The following is a 22,586-nucleotide window of genomic DNA, read 5'->3' as shown; positions in this document are numbered from 1 at the left end:
TGCCACAACTGCCAGCAGAGACAAGGCAGCCACGAGGGAGTGTGGCCAGTAACTGCATCCCTCAATTTCGAACATCTAGACACGAGAATTTATCATGGCCTTCCTGCCTACTCAGCTTTCTGCCAGCCACTGTGGGGAATTCAGAGACTTGGGAGAGGTCACTCCCCACTCTCCTGCTGAGTACAGAGTGCACAGTGATTACAAACACTTAGGTTGCATTTCCAGGAATGCCAGCACCAAGGCTCCCGGGTTACAAGGTTATTATCTCATCTTGGGACAGGACAAATGCATCATTGCAGTTTAAGGGAAGAAGATGTCAAAGCATGAGGCTTACCAGCTATACTCTGATTAAAACACCTGGAAATCAAGTCATTTTTCCCGTAGTTTTAGGCTCTCAGTAAGCTGGGGGGATGCATCAACAGTGCTTGTCGTCCAAGGTGGGTGAGTGTGTGTTTGGGGGGAAGAAAGTGGGGGTAATCTCTATATTTTATCAGTACTTGTTCCTATCAAAACTCCTCACAGTGAGAAAGAGAAAAAAGAAGATGGCAGCTGCATAGAGCTGGGATAGCATCTCGTTTCTATGACAACAGTGTCTGCTCTGCTCCTAAACTCCATCTGGTATTTTCAGGCCTAACAGCCAGGTAGCATGTAAATGCCTAATGGAAAAAAAAGGTATCAATAGAGATTCTTCGGATCTGGCTCAAACGAACACAGCAACACCATGCCCTTTCTAAGAAAAACAGCGTATTACTTTGTCGGCAGAGGGGCATTATGAAGACAGACGGCAAAGTACACAGATCATACTCAACTCTATTTCATGGACTAAGCGAGCACAATATGCACCTAAAATTAAAGTCGCTTTTGAGGCAGACATGGGGGGCGTTTGCCCAAAGGCAAGCTCACAACCCTCTCATGGGATGATTCTTTCTTTCCTTCCTTGCCAGGTTTCCCAGCCCTGCTTTGTGGAGTTGTGTGTGTTTAAGGTAATATGGATGCAGCAGCGCTACCTGCCTCACTGACCTTCCCTCCAGATTTTTATCCTTGCTGATTACTGTTCCCTGGTAGCTCTGCAGAATTTATGAGAAGCTGGATTTCAGCTCTCCTGCCTGGCCCCTGGCTCACAGAAAAGCATGCTTTTAAAACAGCATAATACAACACAGCTGGTCTCCACCATCTCCTACCCCCAGTTTGAGCACAAGCTAGTGACAGCACCTCCTCCTTTTCCTATCCAGACATTAAAAACATAGTATCTTTACAAAGCTATAATTTGTCTAAAATACAATACAATATGACTTTATAGATAGGCTGCCGTGCAGTATTGGGAACATAATTAAACTGAAAATTTATCTTTTGTTTATCTGACACTCAAATTTAGCTGGATGTCCAGTATTCTTATTCGATAAAACTGGCAACCCTATTTATACACAGGAATATAGGCCTTTAAATTCCTTTGATCACTTAGGATTTGATACAGTGTATCAAAATGTTGATACACTGAATTGGGTATTTGGTTTCAGCATTTTCTGATTATTAAAATGAACATTTAAATGTCCATCATTTACACCCAAAACTGTTGTTTATTCATACCTTTGCATTCACTCATTTGCCTTTGTTCATTCAAGACAGATGTATTGGGCGGTTACTATGTGCCTGACACTGACCCAGGGGCTGGGAATCAGTGGTGTGCCAAAGACTGACAGCCCTCCCTCCGAGAGCTAACATTTGCTGGATGTTATCTGGATTCTATCTAGGACATTTTTCCCATTGTTTATAAGCCACTGTTTAACATACATGATCCCATCAGATATGACTCCTGCCATCCAAGAACTGATGAACTATACTACCTTGGCTGCCCCTTATACATCTTAAAATTTTCCCCAAACCTCATCAAACCAATCCCATGTGCATTAAATCCATGGGCACTTACATTGTTATTATTTTATTTGCCCCTGTCTCTCATTATTTTCAGCATTGAAATGGTCTCCAAATTAGAAGACCATTGACCTTGAAAGGGGTGGGAATTTTCTGGTGCGACCTCTCCATTAGCTTCTGGAGTCTTTTCTTGTCCTCAGTGGACTCTGTCCATTTCAAGGTTCTTCCTCTGTTCTTGTCTCCTGAGTCCTAACAAGAGATATGGATTTACACACTTTCCATGTGATATTTGCTTTCTTTCTCCCTCCTTATTTCTGTATTGCCCCAACTCTTTTCTCTTTGTAACTATCTAATCTACTTGGTGCTGGTAACTACTGAATAGGAAGAAATTAAAAGATTGCAGTGGTCCAGAAAGTTCTGGAGACATGAAAATATTTTAAGCTCTTTTTTCTGCATAAATCCAATTTTTGCTTCTCACATCTTCCCTTTGGACTGAGACATTCTTTCATGAGAATTCTGTGTACCTTATTGTATACACTCAAGTCTGATATTTAAAACATTTAACCACTGTGTAGGCAGAATAATGTCCCCAAAGATATCTGCATGTTAATCAATCCCTGAAACCTGTCACTATGTCATCTTATATGGCAAAGGGACTTTGCTGATTAAATTAAAGATCTGGAGATTGGTGAGATTATCCCAGATGATCTGTGTGGGTCCAGTGGAATCACAAGGAGGGAGGCAGAGAGGTGCAGGAGCAGGAGAGCTTTGGGGATGCTACATTGCTGTCTTAAAGATGAAGAAGAAGAGAGAGGCCAGGGACCCAGGGAGGCAAGTAGCATAGCTTTTACAAAAAGACAAGGAACGGAATTGTCTCTCAGACCCTCTGGACAGTCTATGGGCACTTTGAGTTTAGCCCACTAAGACCTATTTCAGATATTGTATCTCCAGAGCTATAGGATCACAAATTTGTATTAGTTTAAGCCCTTCCGTTTGTGGTAACTTGTTAAAACAGCCGTCATGCACTAACATACCTACAGGCCCAGACACCGAGTGACCAGAATTGACACTGAGCAGGGACAATGAGACTTTTTGCTAAGCCAGGTGTTAGCTAGTTAGATGCCAGATTATAGGTAGGTCTGCAGGGCTGTGGAGATAGGACAGCCCAATTGGTGGGGCCTGGCTGGCGCTGGAAGGTGTTGATTATTTACCAAGCAGTGTGGGAGTATTTTAATATATTCACAGTCATAATGGGTGGACCAGTGAATTTCTACTGTGTACTCACTTATGTAAAACTAAATATAGAAGCTTTAGAGCAGATTCTGGCATGAATCCTCATTTTTTCCCCCAAAGTCCCTGACATTAACCCTTAACCAAAATAGTCAAGGCCATGATCCTAATAAATTTCTAGGTTCTTTTCTATGTGCCCTACCTGGGACAATTTTCCACAGAGTGGGCTGGGAGGATTCCTTCTTGCTTGAGGGATTTTATTACTAAATCTTAGTTGTTGTTGTTTTCCAGTTTACTCTCTGAAATTGCCATCTGTAAGTATTGAGTCTTTATTTTGTTTTTCCTTCCTCTTTCTCCCCTTTCTTTTACCCTGCCTCTCCTATCTCCGTTTGAAAACAAGTGAAATAAGGGAGAAAGAGAGTCAATGACTTATTCAAGGTCACTCAGGCAGTTATTAGCCAGATTGAACCCTGGAGCTGGGTCAACGCACTTCATCCCACCCCGGGTATGTGTAATCACTCCTCCACCAAGGCAGCAGTGCTCACTTGTCATCTTCCTCTTTTTAAAATGCCATCATTCCCCCATGTAACCCTTTTATGGTTGCCCACTGCATTTTAAATAAAATCCAAACTCATTCCACTACCGTCAAGGCCCAGCGTGATTGAGCCCTGACCTCTTTGACAACCACATCTGTGCACTGATCCCACTGGCTCCCTCTCCATTCAGCAGATGCCAAGTTCTTCCAGCCCGAGCGACAGCTGAAAACATAAATGTGTTCTCCACGCGGTCTACATCAGGTCGCTACCCCATGCTGTTATATTTATACCTACACTTACTCTGCTTGTTCTGAATTAATGAATGTTGTCTGATTTGCTTCTGCTTGCCCCTGTAGGCTCTTTCAGTGCGCAGAGTTCATTGATCTTGTTCATTGCTGTGGCACGGAGCCCAGCACACGGTAGGTCTTCAATAAACACTGAATGATGTTTGTGCTCCTTCCTCACACACTCACCCTGAAGCCATAACACTACTCTCAAAGCGGGGAACAACTAGTCCATCTCGTAAACCATGGACGCCAGGCTGCCAATCAGATGCGGGACCTGAAAAAAAAAAGGCAAGAAAAGGTGTCTGGCTAGTTAGTTATGTAAAATAGCATAGCTGGCACTTAAAGGAAGTGGAAAGTAGCTTTCTGACCTCTGTTGTAATCAGCTTACACGGTGAAGCAGGAGATTTGAATCCGCTTATCTCCTCCTAGATGAGAATATTATGTCTCATTTACAGTTACAGCCTTCTGGACTGAAATATCATATTTTATGAGTAATAGCATCTGTAAGTAAGATGAAAGACATCACAAGAGAAAATGAAAGCATTTAAAATACAACAATTACTGAAATAAAATCATCTTTAGAACATTTTTTCTGACAAGTTCTCTTAGGTTTTATTAATTTCTTCTAAGAATATCACCATGAATCTTTTTTATGGGTGTTTGGAGCCTATGTGCATAATCCTTGCATTTATTCACTTGAGGCTAAGGCACAATATAGTGTGGGATCTCAGCCCGTTTCCTGCTTGTTTTCTGTGTTAATGCTTTGGAAAGGAAAATGGTAAAGGGGAGAGATTATCAGATGGTTTAGGGAACCTGTGCATATACACACTTTATAAGTAGAATAAGGGAATGTAACAAGCACAGAATTAGAAGATTGTCAAATTTCAAATGATGACATATATACAATTCTTCAGTAATTCCAGTATTTTTGCAATATTTCCTAATCTGTTTTCTGATAGGTCAGTTTCTTTCACTTTTTATTCATTCCATTCATTTCTATTACAGAACTACTTATTATTATGAAACAATCAGCTTATTCTCTGTTTTAAAGTATTTCTTAGTTAGCTTCTTTAGCTGAATGCTAATTATTGCCTTTAACCACCTTAAAGGGTTTCCATATTCTATTATCAACACACCTGCAATGTCAAATAAAAGGTAAGGTTTATGAGCCATGTAAACTATGATAAAACATTTTGAACTGCCTATGACATCGTGGAGGGAAAATATGGCAGTGTCTGGTTTTTGTAATGTAATGCTATGGTACTAAGGCCACTACAGTCATTTTAAATATTGATAGCATGAAGTAATTTTGTCCCGATAAGAGAGCAATTTAATGAAGTGTTTTAAGAAGCAATAAAATTTATGGTTCACTCTATCTACACATATAGGTATGTATACTTTTTTTAAATTTTTCAGAGTTACTCTAAATACATCATAGAAAGTAACAGAAATATTAAAACTTATCCCAAATTTCCCGATAGTTATTATGACTTATTCACTGAAATGAAAAGAAATCTTCATTCATAGAAATTGTAATAAAAGACTAGATAGAGTAGAATATGTTTGGTGCCTGTGGCTCAAAGAGTAGGGTGCCGGCCCCATAGACCAGGGGTGGCAGGTTCAAGCCCAGCCCTTTCCAAAACTGCAAAAAAAAAAAAAAAAAGAGTAGAATATGTTAGTTGTTGGTTTAAGTTTACACCTACTCAACAACAAAGGTTCAATTACTTAGTGGGTAGGTAACTATGTTAAGTATTAGGTGGGCAAAGAATATATTAATGACTAAAACAAATAACTTGTAAGAACAAAAACCGCCGTAAATGTCTCTTTTACTTCTTTCTATGTAACTCCAAACCATTTAAATTATTGCCATGAAGACAACAATTTGATGCAACCACATTTCAAGTCCCTTGCATCTTAGTCATCTTTATAATGTAAGGTGACCAGATTTTAACATTGGTAAAGGGGACACCATTGATGGGGGGTGGGGCCTGACAACAATGCAAACTTTGATAAACAATTCTCAATAATTACTTCTCAACAATTATTTGTTATTATTACAGTTTAACATTATAAAATTAACAAAAAATAATATAAAACTCATATCCTGGAAAAATAGCCACATGGCAGCTGAAAACCGTATATTCCCTTACTGTTCTCCCACCGGTTCATGCATTCTTTCCAAAAATTGAGACTTTTTAAAAATGCCATGGGATGCAGGACAAATGTTAAAAATCAGGACCGTCCTGCCAAAAGCGGGACATCTGGTCACCCTATTATAATGCCACATTCTTATTTGCTGTACATACAGTATGTACCTGATAGATATTTATTGAATAAACAAATGAATTAATACACCAAAGGGAAGAGTGGTTTCCAAGTTTTGTTTTTTGTTTTCTGGAACTGACAGTCTCTCTCTCTCAAGTAAGGCACCTGGCTGGGCTCTGGACTCCAACAATGTGAAAATCCAAGTTTATCATCTACACTATAATTATTTGTGCAAGGATTTTGATATTTAATGATTTCTAAAATGAATGGAATTTCTTCCTGCAATATTGCTTTTTCTAAATCAGTGATTAAGAATTGACAGTTTGTGTTCATTTTTTATGGTAGAATGTAAAACTGAAAATAAACTCGACATCTTTAGGCATTTATACTCACATATATTATTTCATCATGCAGGTATCTGTGTATGTACTATGAACGTGTGTTTTCTCAATGTTTCTATCTATCGTCTGCCATCTAATTGCCTTAAGGGGTAAGGGTCCCTGAAGCCCCTGGATTGCCTCAGGCCAGCCCTACACTCTGGTTGTTACACACTTCCAAACTCTTACAAGGCAGGTCAAGATAGAAAACAGATTAAAGAGGAATTGCTTTAACTGAAGTAGTACAAAGTCACTGGTGAACAAAAAAGATCTTTCATAGGAACAGAAAAAATTAGGAAGAGGTTCTGGACCCGGCTCTGATACCAACTGTATGTGCAATATGAGGAAATATATCAGCCTCTCTGGCCTCAATGTTAACACCTATAAAAACAAAAGGATTATGAAAAATGCTTTCTAAAGTCCCTTAAACCACTAAAAATGCTTTGATTAAATGGAAATAAATAAGTCTTATTTAAAAATGTTTAGTTTTAAAAAAATTAGAACGATTTCCCACAGCTAAACTTTTGACTTACATCTCCAAAAATGATATGCTGTATTTCAGAACATGGCAATATTTTAAAATAGGGTCATTTGCAGATGTAATTAGTTAAGATGAGATCATACTGAAGTAGGGTAAGCCTTTTCTTCAGTTGACTGGTGTTGTTACAAGGAGAGAAGAGAGAAAGAGACAGGGACACACAGGGAGAATTCCAAGTGATGACAGAAGCGGAAATTGAACTGATGTGTCTACATGCTAAAGAATGTCAAGGATGACCCATTCTTTGGTCCAGCAAGGACCAAAACTAAAAAGACACAAGAAACAGATTCTCCTTCAGAACCCCCAGAAGGAACCAACTGCGCCCGCATCTTGATTTTAGAATTCTAGCCTCCAGAACTGTGAGATAATAAATTTGTGTTCTAAAACACTCAGTGGTGGTACCTTGTTACAGCAGCCCTAGAAAACTTTGCATATGAATTGCATTTTTGTCTAACATTTCAGATACGTGATATGGCTGGCTGAATAGGCATTAACAACGAGGTATGACCCTTCTGATTATTTTTCCCTAAATAACATTTTATTTTAATTCATTGAAGAGCATTGCATTAGTAATCTAAATTCTAGACGTCTATAAACATCGTCCGAAAAAAATAGCAGTATGTCAGTAATACACAATTTTTAGAAAATGTATCAGCCTTGAAATGAAACACAGCTGCTAAAATAGTCTCATTTTTCTCCTCGCTCTAGTTTTAGAAGCAGTAAAGTGGTTAGGGTTTGCCTTAATAGACCATCAGGGTTCAAATCCTGATTCTGCTACTTCCTAGCTACTGTATGTGACCTTGGAGAAGTTACTTAAATCTCTCACTTCGGTTGTCCAAATAATCAAAGCATTGATCTCTCAGGGTTGTTGGGTTAATTAAAAGAATTAATACGTGTCAAGGTCTCAGATGGTGATTGGCGCATAAAGAATGTTTGTGTTCTCCCAAAACTCATGTGTTGAAATCCTGATTCTTAAGGTGACACTATTAAGAGTTAGGGATGTGGGGGGAGGGTGATTGGGTTATAAGGGCAGGGTTCTCAGATCAGAATTACTGTCCTTATACAAGAGACAATAGGATACTAGCTAGTTCCCTCCTTCCACTGTGTGAAGACTTGGCAAGAAGACTCTCTTCTATGAAGCAGGAAACAGGAACTTCCTAGACCAGTGGTTCTCAACCTTTGCGACCCACTGCTGTCCTAGATAGTGAATCTATAGACACCCTGATCTTGAAGTTTCCAGACTCCAGAACTGTGAGCAATACACTTCCACCATTTTTAAGCTAAACCATTTATGGTATTTTATTAAAGCAGCCTGAATGGACTGAGCTATTCAACATGCTACAGGGTAGTCTCTTGCTTTTCAGTGCTTCAAACCCACTGGCATAGTGGTTGCATAAAGCGACTATGACAATAAAATAAATCTGATTGACAAAGCAACTTACCTGCTCGAAAACATGATGTGGTCCTCCATTGCATACATGAAAATGTTAAACATTGTCCCGACACAGGCCCCATATGACTTCCTTCTTTTTTTCTCCCCCACTTTGTAGGTACTGAAATTTCAGCCTCTCTTAAAACCCAGCTCATATTTTATCCTCTACTGATAAATCTTCCCATATCACCTAGATCAGACTTATTCTCTCTCCCTCTCCCATCTTCCCATAGCTTAGGGTGAAGCTCTTAAACACAGCAGCATGCCTAAGAATTATTTGTGCATGCTATGCCCCCTTTGATAGATTTTGACTTCCAGCAGGGCAGGGCTTGTATCTTTTCAACTGTGTATCCCCCACATTACCCAAAAGAGAATTTTACACTTAGTAGATACTCAATAAATGGTTGTTAAACTTGGTTGAACTCATATTTTTTTTTTCTTTGTGGCAGATGCCCTAAGAAAAGCATAAAATAAATGAATTACTTTTCTTCTTTCCATTGCAATATATATGCCCTGGGCTAGTGGGTATTTGCAAGCCTGGTTTAGAACTTAGGGAAGTCATCAATCTAAAAAAGGAGAGGAAATGCATTTTAAATCACAAGAGCAATATAGCCTTATATAAAGCCTTCTAGCAAAACAATTATCGATGGCTCAATAACCCAGGTGCTAGTGTTATTATGAACAAAAGTCTGAGGTTGAGAGACAATGAGTGATCTTAACTTTTATATTCCATAGGTACACAATTCAATGAAACACGTACAGATGGAAAGTTTAGATCTGAGAATCATATGTGGGTATCATAATGCAAATAATTGGCTTTCTTTCTAAAGAACATCTGTTGAAACATCTGAAAGCAGTTGTTTATTCTGCTGCCAAAACGCTGAAAAATATAATAATTCTCCAATGAGGTTAGAAATATCCGGAGGAAGAAAAATCCTTTTTATGTAGTCCCACTTTTATTAAATTTTGTTGTTTCTCTAATATGGCACATAGGAGATGCTTGATAATATTTGTTGAATGAATGTTGAATGAATAGCAGAAACTCATTAAACAGTTGTTGAATGAATCATTTCTTCTTGTTTCAGAGTTATAAGACGCATTTTCAGAAAATAGCATGCTTGAGTTTTACCACATTATATTACTACTTTTATTTGGCATCAATTTAAGTAATGCTTCTCTTTCTCTGAACATTATAAGATGTAATCGGCTTGTGTATCTATGAGAAAAAGTACCTTTACACTAGAGAAAATGTTTGAATAAACCTAGATGTATGATTGCAATGTTTTGATATTTTGATACGTTACTTTTATTTATTATTCTGAAACACTTGAAATTTGAATTGTAGGCTTGCATAATCATGTTTGCCTCAACACACAAAATTTAAAAATCCTGCTAATATAGTTGTGGCATCTCTAAGAAGATTCTAATTTAAAAGCATCAAAATGTTTGGGGATATGAAAAAGACCGCAGAAGATGAAGAAGTCATTTCTTCCCAGACCTCCTTTCTGGAATTCCCAGCAGCCTTCTCTTCTGTACTCCTGAGTAAGTGAGGTGACTGGGCTCCCCAAAGGCTGCCTAAATTTTACTCGGCCAAGTTTCAGTACAGAAAGAGCATGTTAAATAATAAATGTGAAGTTGAGTGTAACTAATAAAATTGGAATGTTAAATAGAAGCCTGCTTTTGAAAACCAGCCTCCTTGTGAGGCAGCTCCCTGTGCAAGTTCATGGGAAATAATTCTAAAGGGAGTGATATTAATTAGTAATATAATTTATCTTCTGGAAGCCCTTTCCTTTGATGACCGCTGTGGTACAGTTTATAAGCCTCCAAACAAGTGCTCAAAGAAAATGGTGCAAACCACAATTTTAGATTTGTTTTCCATCCGTAAACAGATAAAAAAAATCACAGATTACTGCAGCATATCTAAATTTTCCATGTTCTTCTCAGTGATGGAAAATTGTGAAGTTATAAAAATGCATCGGTGAAAATTTTCAATGAAATGATAACATATCAGTTATTTAATAAGAGGAAAAAAAAAGAGAACAGAATCCCAAATCAAATTCATGGCTTCTGATCCCAGATTTCTTGGTTTCGGTTCTTGCTGCCACATCCTAGATACGCAATTTTGGGCAGATATTAATTTGTTCTGTGCCTCAGTTTCCTCAACTACACTATGAAGATAATAGTAAAAATCATCTCAAAAGGAGATCGAGTGTTTAGAATTGTGCTGGCAAATAACCAATAACAAATTATTATTTATCCACAATAATTTCAAGTTTATAAAAGAACAATGAAGGGTGAGGAAGATTACCTGGAAGGCAAGAGCTAAACAGATGATATTTGCTTATAAATGATATGCTTACAGGAAATTCTTTGCGGTTTTCTACACTTTTTAGTATGTAGTCTTTTATAATAAAGTTTAAAAAGTAAGTTTTATGAATCCTTGGGGTGGTGGAAATTAAAGGTGGAAATCCGGGATAGGTTAAAATTTATAACTGATTATACTCCAGCATTAATTAAATATTAATTAAGCCTATTGTGCTGTGACAGAATTTGCATTTATCTTATCTTATTTAATTCTAATTCCATTCTAACAAGAAAATACTTTTTAAAGTTTAACCAATGTCAATTTTACGTTCAGAAATAAAGTCAAATTTTATTAAAATGTCAATATTTCGACCTACTAAAACTAAAACTATTTTAATTTTCGATTTAAAAAAATCCCACGCAAAAGTCCCAAAGGTGCCTTTCATGTTTAAGCTTTAATTAGCAACCACTTTGGTCTCTGACACATACCGCGCAGATATTGAAGTGTTAATATTACCACAGCTTGATTACAAAAGGCAGTGATTAATTTTAAAGCAGACAAAAAAGATATGCCCTGATTACAAAGGAATGATTAAGGCGGAATGTCAGACATTGCACATTTATAGCAGTCTTTGCCATCGTCAAAGGATAAGACTTTGCAAAAGTTTATATTTAGAATTCCGGGTACTTTGTACTTTAGCATGCCCTGGTATTTGTGCCTTGGAGGCCGAGCACCCTAACGCTGATAGAACTTCAGACCCTGGAGGGTCGCAAAGCTCGAGCGAATCGCCCCACGCGGGATGGGCGCAACGGGCCTCCGTAGCTCAGTTCTCGCGGACCAGAAGGGCCTGAGGTGTGGGCCTGAGGTGCGGGCCGAGGCTTCGTGAAGGTTTCTGGCCTGAGGTATTGTTAGGGAGTGCCTGTTTGCAGAGAGATCAGAGCATTTTGAAGACCTTATCCCTAAAAGGGCAGGGGACTAGGATTAAAACGCTGGCCACAAAAGGGCTGCTCCTCAGACCCCCGCCAAGCCCCGGGGCCTCCATTTTTATTTGCACCAGAGCAAAAAACCAACCGTGAGGGAGGCTGAGGCCAGAGGAGCTGCCTTCCTCCCGGGAGAAAGGCCAAGCTTGGAACTGTCTCAGGACGTGAGGGAGAAAAGCGGGGTTTTGTTAATTGTAGCAGGGAAAAAACAAGGGCCGAGCGCGGGAAGGGCCGTGGCCAGCGGTCCCTGGACCCCGGGCCAAGTCGGGCTCTGTCCTTGGTGCGGGCAGGTGACAGGAACTTGGAGGCTGGTCTATCTGAGAGTAGTCCTAGAAGAATCCTTCCTTACTGTGCTTTCCAGGATCTTCAGGCTTGGTTATAAAATATTCAGCGGTGAGAAAAGGATCCGCAGGAGCCCGGGCCTGAGATGAGCTTAGAGTCCTTGTTTCAGCACATCATCTTCACCGAGCATCAGGCGGAGGAGAGTCGCCGTTTGATTCGAGAAGGTCTGGGGGTTTCTGTCCCTTCCTTGGGGCCTTTTGCCTTTAGGAGCTGGGTATTTGAAGCAGAAGGAAACCCCAGAGGTCAGAGCAGTTAGGGGAAGCTTGCTTGCCATTTTGAGGGAAAGCCAGCTGACAGGTGCCTTATCAAATGCTACCCAAATGGGACGTTAGATAGATGTATTTAAAGATTTAATTTGTATTACAGGAAGATCGGAAATAACTCGATGTCGTGAAAAAATTAAGAAAGCAACAGAAACGCTGAATGAAGAGAAAATCAAGTTGGAATCTAAGGTATTGACATGGAGAGCATATTAATTGTCGCTTGAAAAAGTCTATGTTAACTTGGCGGGGAGGTATTTCACTCTTTCATCATTATCCTGAAAGTAGAAAACAAGCTATTTCTATGCTGGTAAGTGTAGTTTCATGTTACCTGGTAATATTTAAATTTCCAAATCTAGCGACACCTTCAATTCTATTATGAGTTTGCTCTAGAAAACTAGTTAGAGTAGTGAAGAATTTGTTGTCTGTTTTGTGGGATGCTTAAGATTTTAAAAGCGCAATTGTTAATTGGAAGAAAAATTATTCTACTTATTCAATAAGTAGTTGGTACAGTATATACATTTTGAATATAAATAATTTAAGTGTGCTATGTTGATGCAGGGATTGAATGTAATTTTCAAATGAACCTCTGTCTTTTGTTTTTTACTTCTTGCCACATTGTGGACATGTCTTTCATCTAAAAGTATACTTTTTCCACTTGCATTTCTCTTGTATCTGCAGCATTTTTAAATTTACGTTATTCTAAATAGAAGTGGGAGAGTCTGATGGCTTCTCGTAGGGGGACTTGAAGGGTGGATAGTGTTTTGGAGAGGCAAAGAAAAGTAACAGAAAAACATTCCAAAGAAAGGGAAAAGGCTGATATGCCCAAGGCATATTACAAGAGGACTCTAGTCAAAATAGAAGGCTGATATCTGGAAATAGTAAGAAACCATTGTGGGTTTTCTATCAGGGAGCAGTGTGACAAAAGTGGTTTTAGATAGCTGTTGTGCTGTGATGTGCGCCTTTAGTCCCATCTACTTGGGATGCTGAACTGGGAGGATGGCTTGAGTCCAGGAGTTTGAGGCCAGCCTGAGTAACATAGGGAGATGCTGTCTCTACCAAAAAAGAAAAAAAAAAAAAGGAGTAGCTTAGGAAGATCATTCTGAGCTCTGATGGGGAGGATGAGAACAGATGAGAAGCTAAGAATATAATTTAAATGTGTCGTGATGAGGGCCTCGCTATGGATGGGTGGAGGCAGACAGTTTTTTAAAAATATTGATTCAATATTCAGAGTACTAAAGAAGCAATGTGCAGTTCAGACTCATTGAGGAAGTCTGTTTACTTTCAGATATGTCTTTTTAAATTTACCACTGTGAGGAATTTCAGGGGGGTTTGGGTGAATAAATTATAGAACCCTTTTCCACCTGGTGAGCTTCAGGTCTTTTCTCTAGGTCTTCATCAAAAATTACTCGTGGAAATCTTGGTAAAAACTTTTTTTTTTATTAAATACCAATACTACTTGTGTTTGTATCCCCCATAAGGAACATTTCTAGAATTTTTTTTTATCTTCCCACTGCCTGTATTAAATACCTAGCACACAGTATACATTAGGGTATTAAATGAATTGAGTACTAATAGTGTGATAGATGAAAGGGAGAGACTTTTAAAATAGAATTTGGAATTGCTTTTCAGTGAGATCCAGGCTCTTATTTTGACTGTGAGTAGCAGATAAAGTTACTGCTACGAACAATGCTAAAAGCCGGTGGGATATTCGGAGCATTAAAAATAACATGAAGTAGCTTGCTTTTTTTTTTTTTTTAAAATAATTTAGACCCATGACAGTATTAATGTACACAGCTATGATTTAATAAAAAAAAAATAATTAAGATACTTTCAGTCTTGGTAACTAAAGCTAATAGAAGTAATAGGTAAACTGTGAGCACTTAGTAAATGGTGGGCACAGTTCTACCATGTTTCCCCGAAAATAAGACCTACCCCCAAAATAAGCCCTAGCAGGATTTCTATGCATTGTAAAGTATAAGCCCTACCCCATAATAAGACCTAGTGATGGGCGTGGCTATGCAGTGTATCTGCATAGCCATTCCATCATTTCGGTGCGGAGACATCCCTGAAAATAAGCCCTAGTGTGTCTTCTTGTGAAAAAATAAATATAAGACAGCGTCTTATTTTTGGGGAAACACGGTAAGTACTTCACTTATATTATATTAACTTCTTTGGTCCTAACTGGAATTTTGTTATGAGACACCATCATTATCTCCTCATTAGACATGAGGAAACTGAGAGGTTAAAGGACTTGTCCTTGACACATAGTTAAAAAACAAACTACTGTAATGAAAGTAGAAGTTGGTTAATGACAGCATGTTTTATTACAGCAGAATTCTTTTTTTTTTTTTTTTTTTTTTGAGACAGAGCCTCAAGCTATTGCCCTTGGTAGAGCGCTATGGCATCACAGCTCATAGCAACCTCCAACTCCTGGGCTCAAGCAATTCTCCTGACTCCACCTCCCAAGTAGCTGGGTCTGCAGTCTCTTGCCACAACACTGCTATTTTTTGGTTGCAGCCATCATTGTTGTTTGGCAGGCCAGGGCTGGATTGGGACCCTCCAGCTCAGGTATATGTGGCTGGTGCTTTAGCCGCTTGAGCCACAGGCACTGAGCCTACAGCAGAATTCTTGAGCTCATCTCAATCTTTCTTCTTCATGAAATTCATGTATAATAATGTATCTGAAGCTTTGCATCTAGTTTAGGGCAATACACATTTTTAAAAGGTCACTTGTATAAGTTTTGTACAAAATACATTTTTCCTGGATTAGTGAAGACATTGACCTGACAGATAATAAATTTTTGAAAGAAAGCTTATTCTTTGTAATATTTTTTTGTTAGCAGCCTGTTTTGTCTGAAAATGGAATTGTAATTTGTTGACATATACAACAAGTTACACATATTCTAAAAAAAGAACATTGATTCAGTTGTTTGCACTAGAGAGAAGACAGAGAAAATCCCTAACATTGTTTAGAAACATTTGCTGAAATTACTAATTAATAAAGGCTCACAAATGTGCATTGCTTTTTAATCACCTCATATACATGGGTAATAATACATGTGTATCTTACTAATAAAATTAACATATGAGGTTCACAGTTCATACAATACTAATGTAGTTGAAGTAATTTGATTTATAATTATAGTCAAGATGGTGTGTGTGTGTGTGTGTGTGTATAAAGATTTTAAAAGTGGAACCACAATTATAATGTAAATGACTAATGGGAAGAACTAAAGAAGTAATCATAAATTGATTTCTTGTTTCTTTTAGTCTCAGAGTTAATTATATGTCTGCCAATAACAATGAAAATATATTTACTTGAATATTTAACTTGGCATTTATTGACCCATTTATCAAGTGCAAGTAGCATAAGGAGAAAGAACATAATTTGAATAGAGCAGTGCTTGAGTTATTGTACAGTGATACATTCAGAAAATATTTTGGGCATTTATTTTGGTCAAAAATGTACTTAGTAAGTACAGTATTCATTTTTTTTTTCTGTTCTCTAAAACCCAGGTAGCATGTAATTAGAACTTGAATGATAGCATTTGCCTTTCAGGGCTCAATGAGTCCTTTAAAATATATGGTTACAGAAGTCTCAGATTATCCAGTATTAGTACTTTGTGAATTGGACAGCTACAGTATGCCTGGTTAGGTTTGGTAATATGAAAATAGAAAGATGAGAACATGCCCTGGATTTGCATTAATGCTTACCAATATACTGAAAGCTTCTGATAGTCACAGAAAGGTTTTATAGTATTGGTGATCCAGCAGGCCACACATAAGGACTCACAGGACAATTGTAGTTTCTTTTAAGCATCTAAAAGATGTTCTGTTTTAAAAAATGGCATATAATTAAAATTTGGGCATTTAATTTTTATAAGAATCTTCCATAAAACCCAATATAATGCCATATTCCCTGAGGAGGGAGTAAATGAAGAAAAATCAGAAGCTATTTTGCGAATATTTTGTTTATTTTTTCTTTTTCCAATTTTAACTTATTGCATAACATTATAACAATAAAAGAATATTTCATGAATTTTTAAAGGAAAATTGTATTGAAATAAAAAAGTAACTTAAGGTGGCTTCGTTTACTTTTCTTCAAAATGTACATATTCCTTTCTCTTAATTGGTATAAGTTCAGAACCTTCTCAGAACAGTAGGCAAAGTCATATCCCTTAGTTCTGTATTACCTAATTAGAGAAAGAACAAAACCACAAATTATTATCATTTATAAAACTGAAATAGAGTATGTAATCAAGGTGTATTGTTTTGTTTCTTTATGTTTTACCAAAGAAAAATTTATATCCTACCTAAATTTAATGTTATTGTTGATTAAAAATGACTTTAAAACATGGATTTAAAAAAGGCATTATTTTTCCTCTCTTATTAACATTTGTTTAAATAGCATGTGAATTATTTAATCTTAATTATAGAAAATAATATGTAAATTCTGTTTATCAAAAGTTAATATATACCTACATTTCCATTAATTATGACCAAGACAGTTTGGGAGGTACTTACACTTTGTTGCTTGTAATCTTTATGTATTTGCATGACATTTCTTCAACCCATTTGTTTTAACATGTTCTAAGTCCCTGAAGAAGTAGAAAGGGGTGGGATCCAGAACATAAGGAAAGAAGTAGACTTAGACAAGAGGAGGAATGCCTCTTGCATTGTAAAAATAATGGGTAGTTACTGTAACTACCTAAAAATAATAGGTAGTTACTATATATCATGCCTGTGCATTTTACAAACCTTCTCAAATCTTGCAAGAACCCTGTGAAGTTAGTATTATTGTTACTCCCATTATGGATGTGAGCAAAATTGAGAATCAAAGAAATTAAGTAACTTGCACAGGACCACATAAATGGTAGTAAATAGTAGATCTAAGATTCACATCTGTATTGGTAGACTAGAGAGCTCTCACTCTTAACCATTCAACTATAGCAAGAGCAAGGAAGAAGAAAAGGATGCAAGTAGATACAGGTGCTAAAGATTCAGTGACAGGAAATTAAAGACATGATTCACTAGAAGTAGTTTCCTTGCTTTATTATGTCAATGAATTTGATATGTATGTGTCATATGTCTTTAAAGAAGAGTAAGAAAGAATATTTGTTCCTCTGCTTTATCAGCTGGGTAGCATTATGCAAGTGAGATAATACTGTTAGTTTGGAAAGATTTTCCTATAATTGTGGTTACTCATTATTAAAGATCCATATAACTCAAGCAACAGATTGATATGAATAATATATGGTCCCTACCTCTGAGAGCCTTAAGTCAGTGATATTAACCATTTCTTAGAAAAGAGGCTTCATCAGCTTAGGGTACTTGCTCTTGGTTGCAAGAAATAGAAATTCAGTTCAAAATAGCTTTAGCAATACTGGGAAATTATTGACTTATGTAACTGAAAACCCAGCATTTGATTTGGCAGTTTCATCAGTTGAAATTGCATTGGGTTGCTTATAACAAAAATCCATGTGGTGGCTTTGCTAAATAAATGGTCCCACGTAATGGGTAGTCTGAGGTGGAAAATCCAATGCCATTTATTTACTAAAGCTGCTCAAATAAATCCTAAAAAATCCCAACATGTTCTGTTTTTCGTTCCACTATCCTTAGCATGCAGCTTTCATCTTCGTAATCACTGTTCCCATCACTAGGCATTATATCTGAATTCTAGCTGGAAAAAGAGGAAAGCTTGAAATACCAAAAGGCTTCCCCTCATGTGGCTTTATGTTGTTTTAGGGAAGGGAAGTCCTCTTCAAAGACCTACGCTTTCATCTCAAGGGTTAGAATTTTGTCACGCAGTTGACATTGGCAGAGGAGTCTGGGAATGTATTTTTAATGGGGTCTGTTACTACTCTGATCAAAATTGGAATTCTATTAGTAAAGTAGAATGGTATGACTGATTGCCCTTGTGTTCCCTAGAAAATTACTAACAACTCTTAGGGTCATATATTTTCTTGTTCAAAATCAGAAAGAGAAGAAAAGGATGGTTCCAGACACTTTCTCTGAAAAGTGGGGCAATTTCTTTCATAGAACCTTATCGATAATTTCTCCTGTCTTATTTTCAAGAATTGTGGCATTTGACTATCTCTAAACCAGTAACTGTGGTCAAGGGTTAGTGACTCCTCCCATATTCAGTGGGCTGTCTGGATATGTTTCAGGTTTCAAAAAAAACATTAACTAGTTATAAAGGACAAAGGAAATGTTTGTTAGGGAAGCAAGCACAGGGTCTACACCACCAGTTTTAATGGCCATGAAGAGTCCCTGTAGTTGGTTGAAATATTTCTTGTTAATTATTGATTATGTTTATCATTTACTCTTAGTATGATTTATCACATATGACAGAATATAATGCAAGGTTTTCCCCTCTGAATTAGCCTCAGTTAAGTAGGAGTTGTTTTTTGTTGGAGTCCTTAAAAAGCCTTTCATATTATTTGAACAAGGACTCAATTAATGATGGTTTGGGATGCTTAGAGAAATAATCTGATTGAATTGATTAAAAAAATTAATAGATTTAATTATTATTCTTGAGAGTGTGACCTCAAATTTCCTAGTGCTAGATGTCATTGTGAAAAGCTACTTAATGATAACTTACAAATAATAAGTTTCTAAAATGTAATATTTTTTTAAAAAGCCTATCAAAGTTACATAAGTATAATATTATTTAAAAATATGCAAAACAAAAATATACCTTGTGAGGGATATATAAATATCTAGAAAGGTTTAATGGCATTCATGGGTATGATAAATAGCACATCAAAATAGTGATTATCTCTGATAGGGATGGAAGATAACTGTAATCAGGAAAGGATATACAGGGCACTTAAGCTACATGTGATACTTTATTTCTTAAGTTGAGGGTAGGGACACAGTTGTTGGGTCACTCTAAAAATATAAAAATAAATTTAAAACCTGACAAAGCAGTGATTTTTAGTCTTCACAAGGTTGTGCAGCCGTCACAATCTAATTCTAGGACATTTTAATCACTCCCCCCCTCAAGAAACCCTATACATATTATCAGTCATCTTCCCATCTCCCACTAACTCTACCAGCCCAAGTTCACAACTAATCCACATTTTGTCTCTGGTCATTTCATATAAACAGAAGCCTTTTATGACAGGCTTCTTTTATCTGGTAGGTTTTCAAGGAACATCCATGTTGTAGCATGTATCAATACTTTATTCCTTTTGTGGCTAAATAGGATTCCTCTGTGTGTGCGTGTGTGTGTATTTATCACATATTGTGTATCCCTTTATCAGTCAGCCATCTGGGTAGTTTCTACTTTTTAGCTGTTGTGAATAGTACTGCTATGAAAATCTGCATAATGTTTAGATGAACATATATTTTCAAGTGTCTTGGATATTCCACCTAGGAATAGAATTTTTTGGTTTAACTTTTTTGGGCAAATGCCTATCTGTTTTCATGGGGCTGTACCATTTTACATTCCTACCAGCAAGATATAAGGATTCCAGCGTCTCTATGTCTTTGCTAACATGTATTAATTTTGGTTTTTTGTGGGTTTTTTTAAAGCCATATTATTGGGTGTGGAGTCATCCTATTGTGGTTTCTATTTCCAGTACCTACTGACATTGATATTGAACATCTTTTCAGATGCTATGGTTCCTTTGGCACATATAGTCTTAACATGAGCTCCTTTATTAATGGTCATATGTGTGGTTACAATTGTTTCATGGCAATACCTAGTCACTGAGAAGTAATCATCTCTCTTCATATTAATAGAACTGAAATGATTACATTTCTAAATGAAGCAAAAAATATCATATATAGCAGTTATTGGATTCATTTTTATCTACTTAGTTTTCATGATCTTAAGAAAATCTGGAGGCAGTGGTTGTGGCTCAGTGAGTAGGGCGCTGGCCCCATAGACCGAGTGTGGTGGGTTCGAACCTGACCCCCGCCAAAGTGCAACAACAACAACATCAAAATAGCTGGGCATTGTGGTGGGCACCTGTAGTCCCAGCTAGTTGGGTAGCTGAGGCAAAAGAATTGCCTAAGCCCAAGAACTGGAGGTTGCTGTGAGCTGTGACACCAAGGCACTTTTCTAAGTGTGACAAAGTGAGACTTTGTCTCTAAAAAAAAAAAAAAAAAGGAAAAAGAAAGAAAAAAAGAAAATCTGGAGAATATTTCATAGTAATAGCAGTTTACAGCAAACTCCACAATAGTATACCAGATAGCCTTTCTGTTTGCAAGTATTTATAAATAATAAAAGTTGCACATTTCTGGCTTGGATCCACACAGTGAAAAATCTAAGCACTGTTTCTAATTGTAAAATCTGCCAATGCCTCTATTTCTTTTAAGTGCTACTCTAAATAAATTGTTGAGCCTGAAATGTTAAGGAACAACAACAAAAAGATTCCTTTCCAGGAACTGAAAGGACAGTCTTCTAATTAAAAAGCTGTGAATTTGTGGCACAGTAAGCAGAAAGCATGAGATTAAAATTTAGTTTTTGCTGGACAAGGTGGCTCATGCCTATAATCCTAGCACTCTGGGAGGCCAAGGTAGGTGGGCTGCTTGAACCCAGGAGTTCAAGACCAACCTCAGCAAGAGTGACCCTGTCTGTACTAAAAATAGAAAAATTAGCCTGGCACTGTGGCAGACCTATAGTCCCAATTACTTGGGAAGCTGAGGCAAGAGGTTTGCTTGAACTCAAGAGTTTGAGGTTGCTGTGAACTATGATGTCATGGCACTCTACCCAGGGTGACTGAGTGAGACTATCTCAAAAGAAAAAAAAATTTAGTTTTCTAGCCTGATAATACTGTACAACACAAAAGAATCATCTTTTAGCAGTCTACTTTTGGATTTATGATTTCTTGGAAAATCAGTTAGTTATATTCCTCACTTCCCCTAATATTTCCAATCACACATTGGATAATTATTTATTCAACAAGTATTCATTAAGCAGCTTCTCAGTTACACCATGAATAATTCACAAACATGACACCTTTCTTCCCTAATTATAGGATTGACATCAAGCAGTTTCAACCTAACTGAAAACTAAAAAATTTTGATGTTTTAATTTTGAAAAAGTTTATAATGGGTCTTAATTTTCTCTGTAATTCTATATAGAAAAGGCCTTATTACAATTGTCATGAATAATCATCAAAACTTGGAAATAGGCAGAAAGAATCACTGAGTGTCTGGCCTGTCTGGGGACAATCAGGTTTTCTAGGGGTGTGTGCCTTTGTAACGGGTTCTTCTGTTCTGGAATATACCAACCAATTTTGACCTCAGGGCCTTTGTACTTGGTGGGTTTTTGTTTCTTTGTTTGCCTGAAATATTTCATCCCTCAGCTATTATTTTGTCATTCACACTCACTTCATTTATGTCTCTCCCCACAGGTGACTAGGTGACTAATTATTCTTATGAGATACAAGATTTTTCAGTGCTAATACCAGGACAGTCTCATGCAAATCCTAGATTGCTGCTCAGTTGTCACCTTCGACCATTGGTTCTTTTAGTGTTATCTGTAGCTTCATAGGGGTCCCCAAGATACTACCAGAAAGTCTTTAAGGTCATACTATTTTCTTTTCTTTTTTTTTTTTTTTTTAATTTTCTCTGTACATGTACATGATGTGTTTATTTGGTTTCCACTTTTTACCTTCACAAAATTAAAGAGGCTTAAAATTTAATAACAATAACAATGTTTAAGATAAGGACTAGAAACAAAAACCATGTAAATAATGAACAAAGATAAATACAACCAGAAAAGAAATCAGCAAAGAAGATGAAATATCTGGGAGTTTGCCTAACAAAGGACGTGAAAGATCTTTATAAAGAGAACTATGAAACTCGAAGAAAAGAAATAGCTGAAAATACTAACAAATGGAAAAACATACCTTGCTCATGGCTGGGAAAAATTAATATTGTTACAATGTCTATACTACCTAAAGCAATATATAATTTCAATGCAATCCCTATTAAAGTTCCATTGTCATACTTTAAAGATCTTGAAAAAATAATACTACATTTCATATGGAATCAGAAAAAACCTCGAATAGCCAAGACAATACTCAGAAACAAAAACAAAGCAGGGGGAATCATGCTACCAGACATCAGACTATATTATAAATCAATAGTGATCAAAACAGCATGGTACTGGCACAAAAACAGAGAGGTAGATGTATGGAACAGAA

At 37.0% G+C, this 22,586-nt stretch overlaps 1 protein-coding gene across 1 annotated transcript in view; it reads left to right on the top strand.

The window, feature by feature from the left end:
* Positions 1-12,181: 12,181 nt before the first annotated feature.
* The window catches only part of CCDC172 (coiled-coil domain containing 172), an 85,468-nt gene continuing 75,063 nt past the window's right edge, over positions 12,182-22,586 (top strand). The window contains exons 1-2 of the mRNA XM_003787333.3: positions 12,182-12,328; positions 12,531-12,616. Coding sequence (XP_003787381.1) covers positions 12,250-12,328; positions 12,531-12,616 — 165 coding nt within the window. The 5' untranslated portion in view covers positions 12,182-12,249. The remainder of the gene's footprint in view (positions 12,329-12,530; positions 12,617-22,586) is intronic.

This window comes from Otolemur garnettii, unplaced genomic scaffold (genome assembly GCF_000181295.1).
Source record: "Otolemur garnettii isolate 467f Iridium unplaced genomic scaffold, OtoGar3 scaffold00021, whole genome shotgun sequence".
In the NCBI taxonomy this organism is placed as follows: domain Eukaryota; kingdom Metazoa; phylum Chordata; class Mammalia; order Primates; family Galagidae; genus Otolemur; species Otolemur garnettii.
Note: the sequence above shows the minus strand (reverse complement) of the source record. Positions and strands in the feature narration are given on the sequence as shown.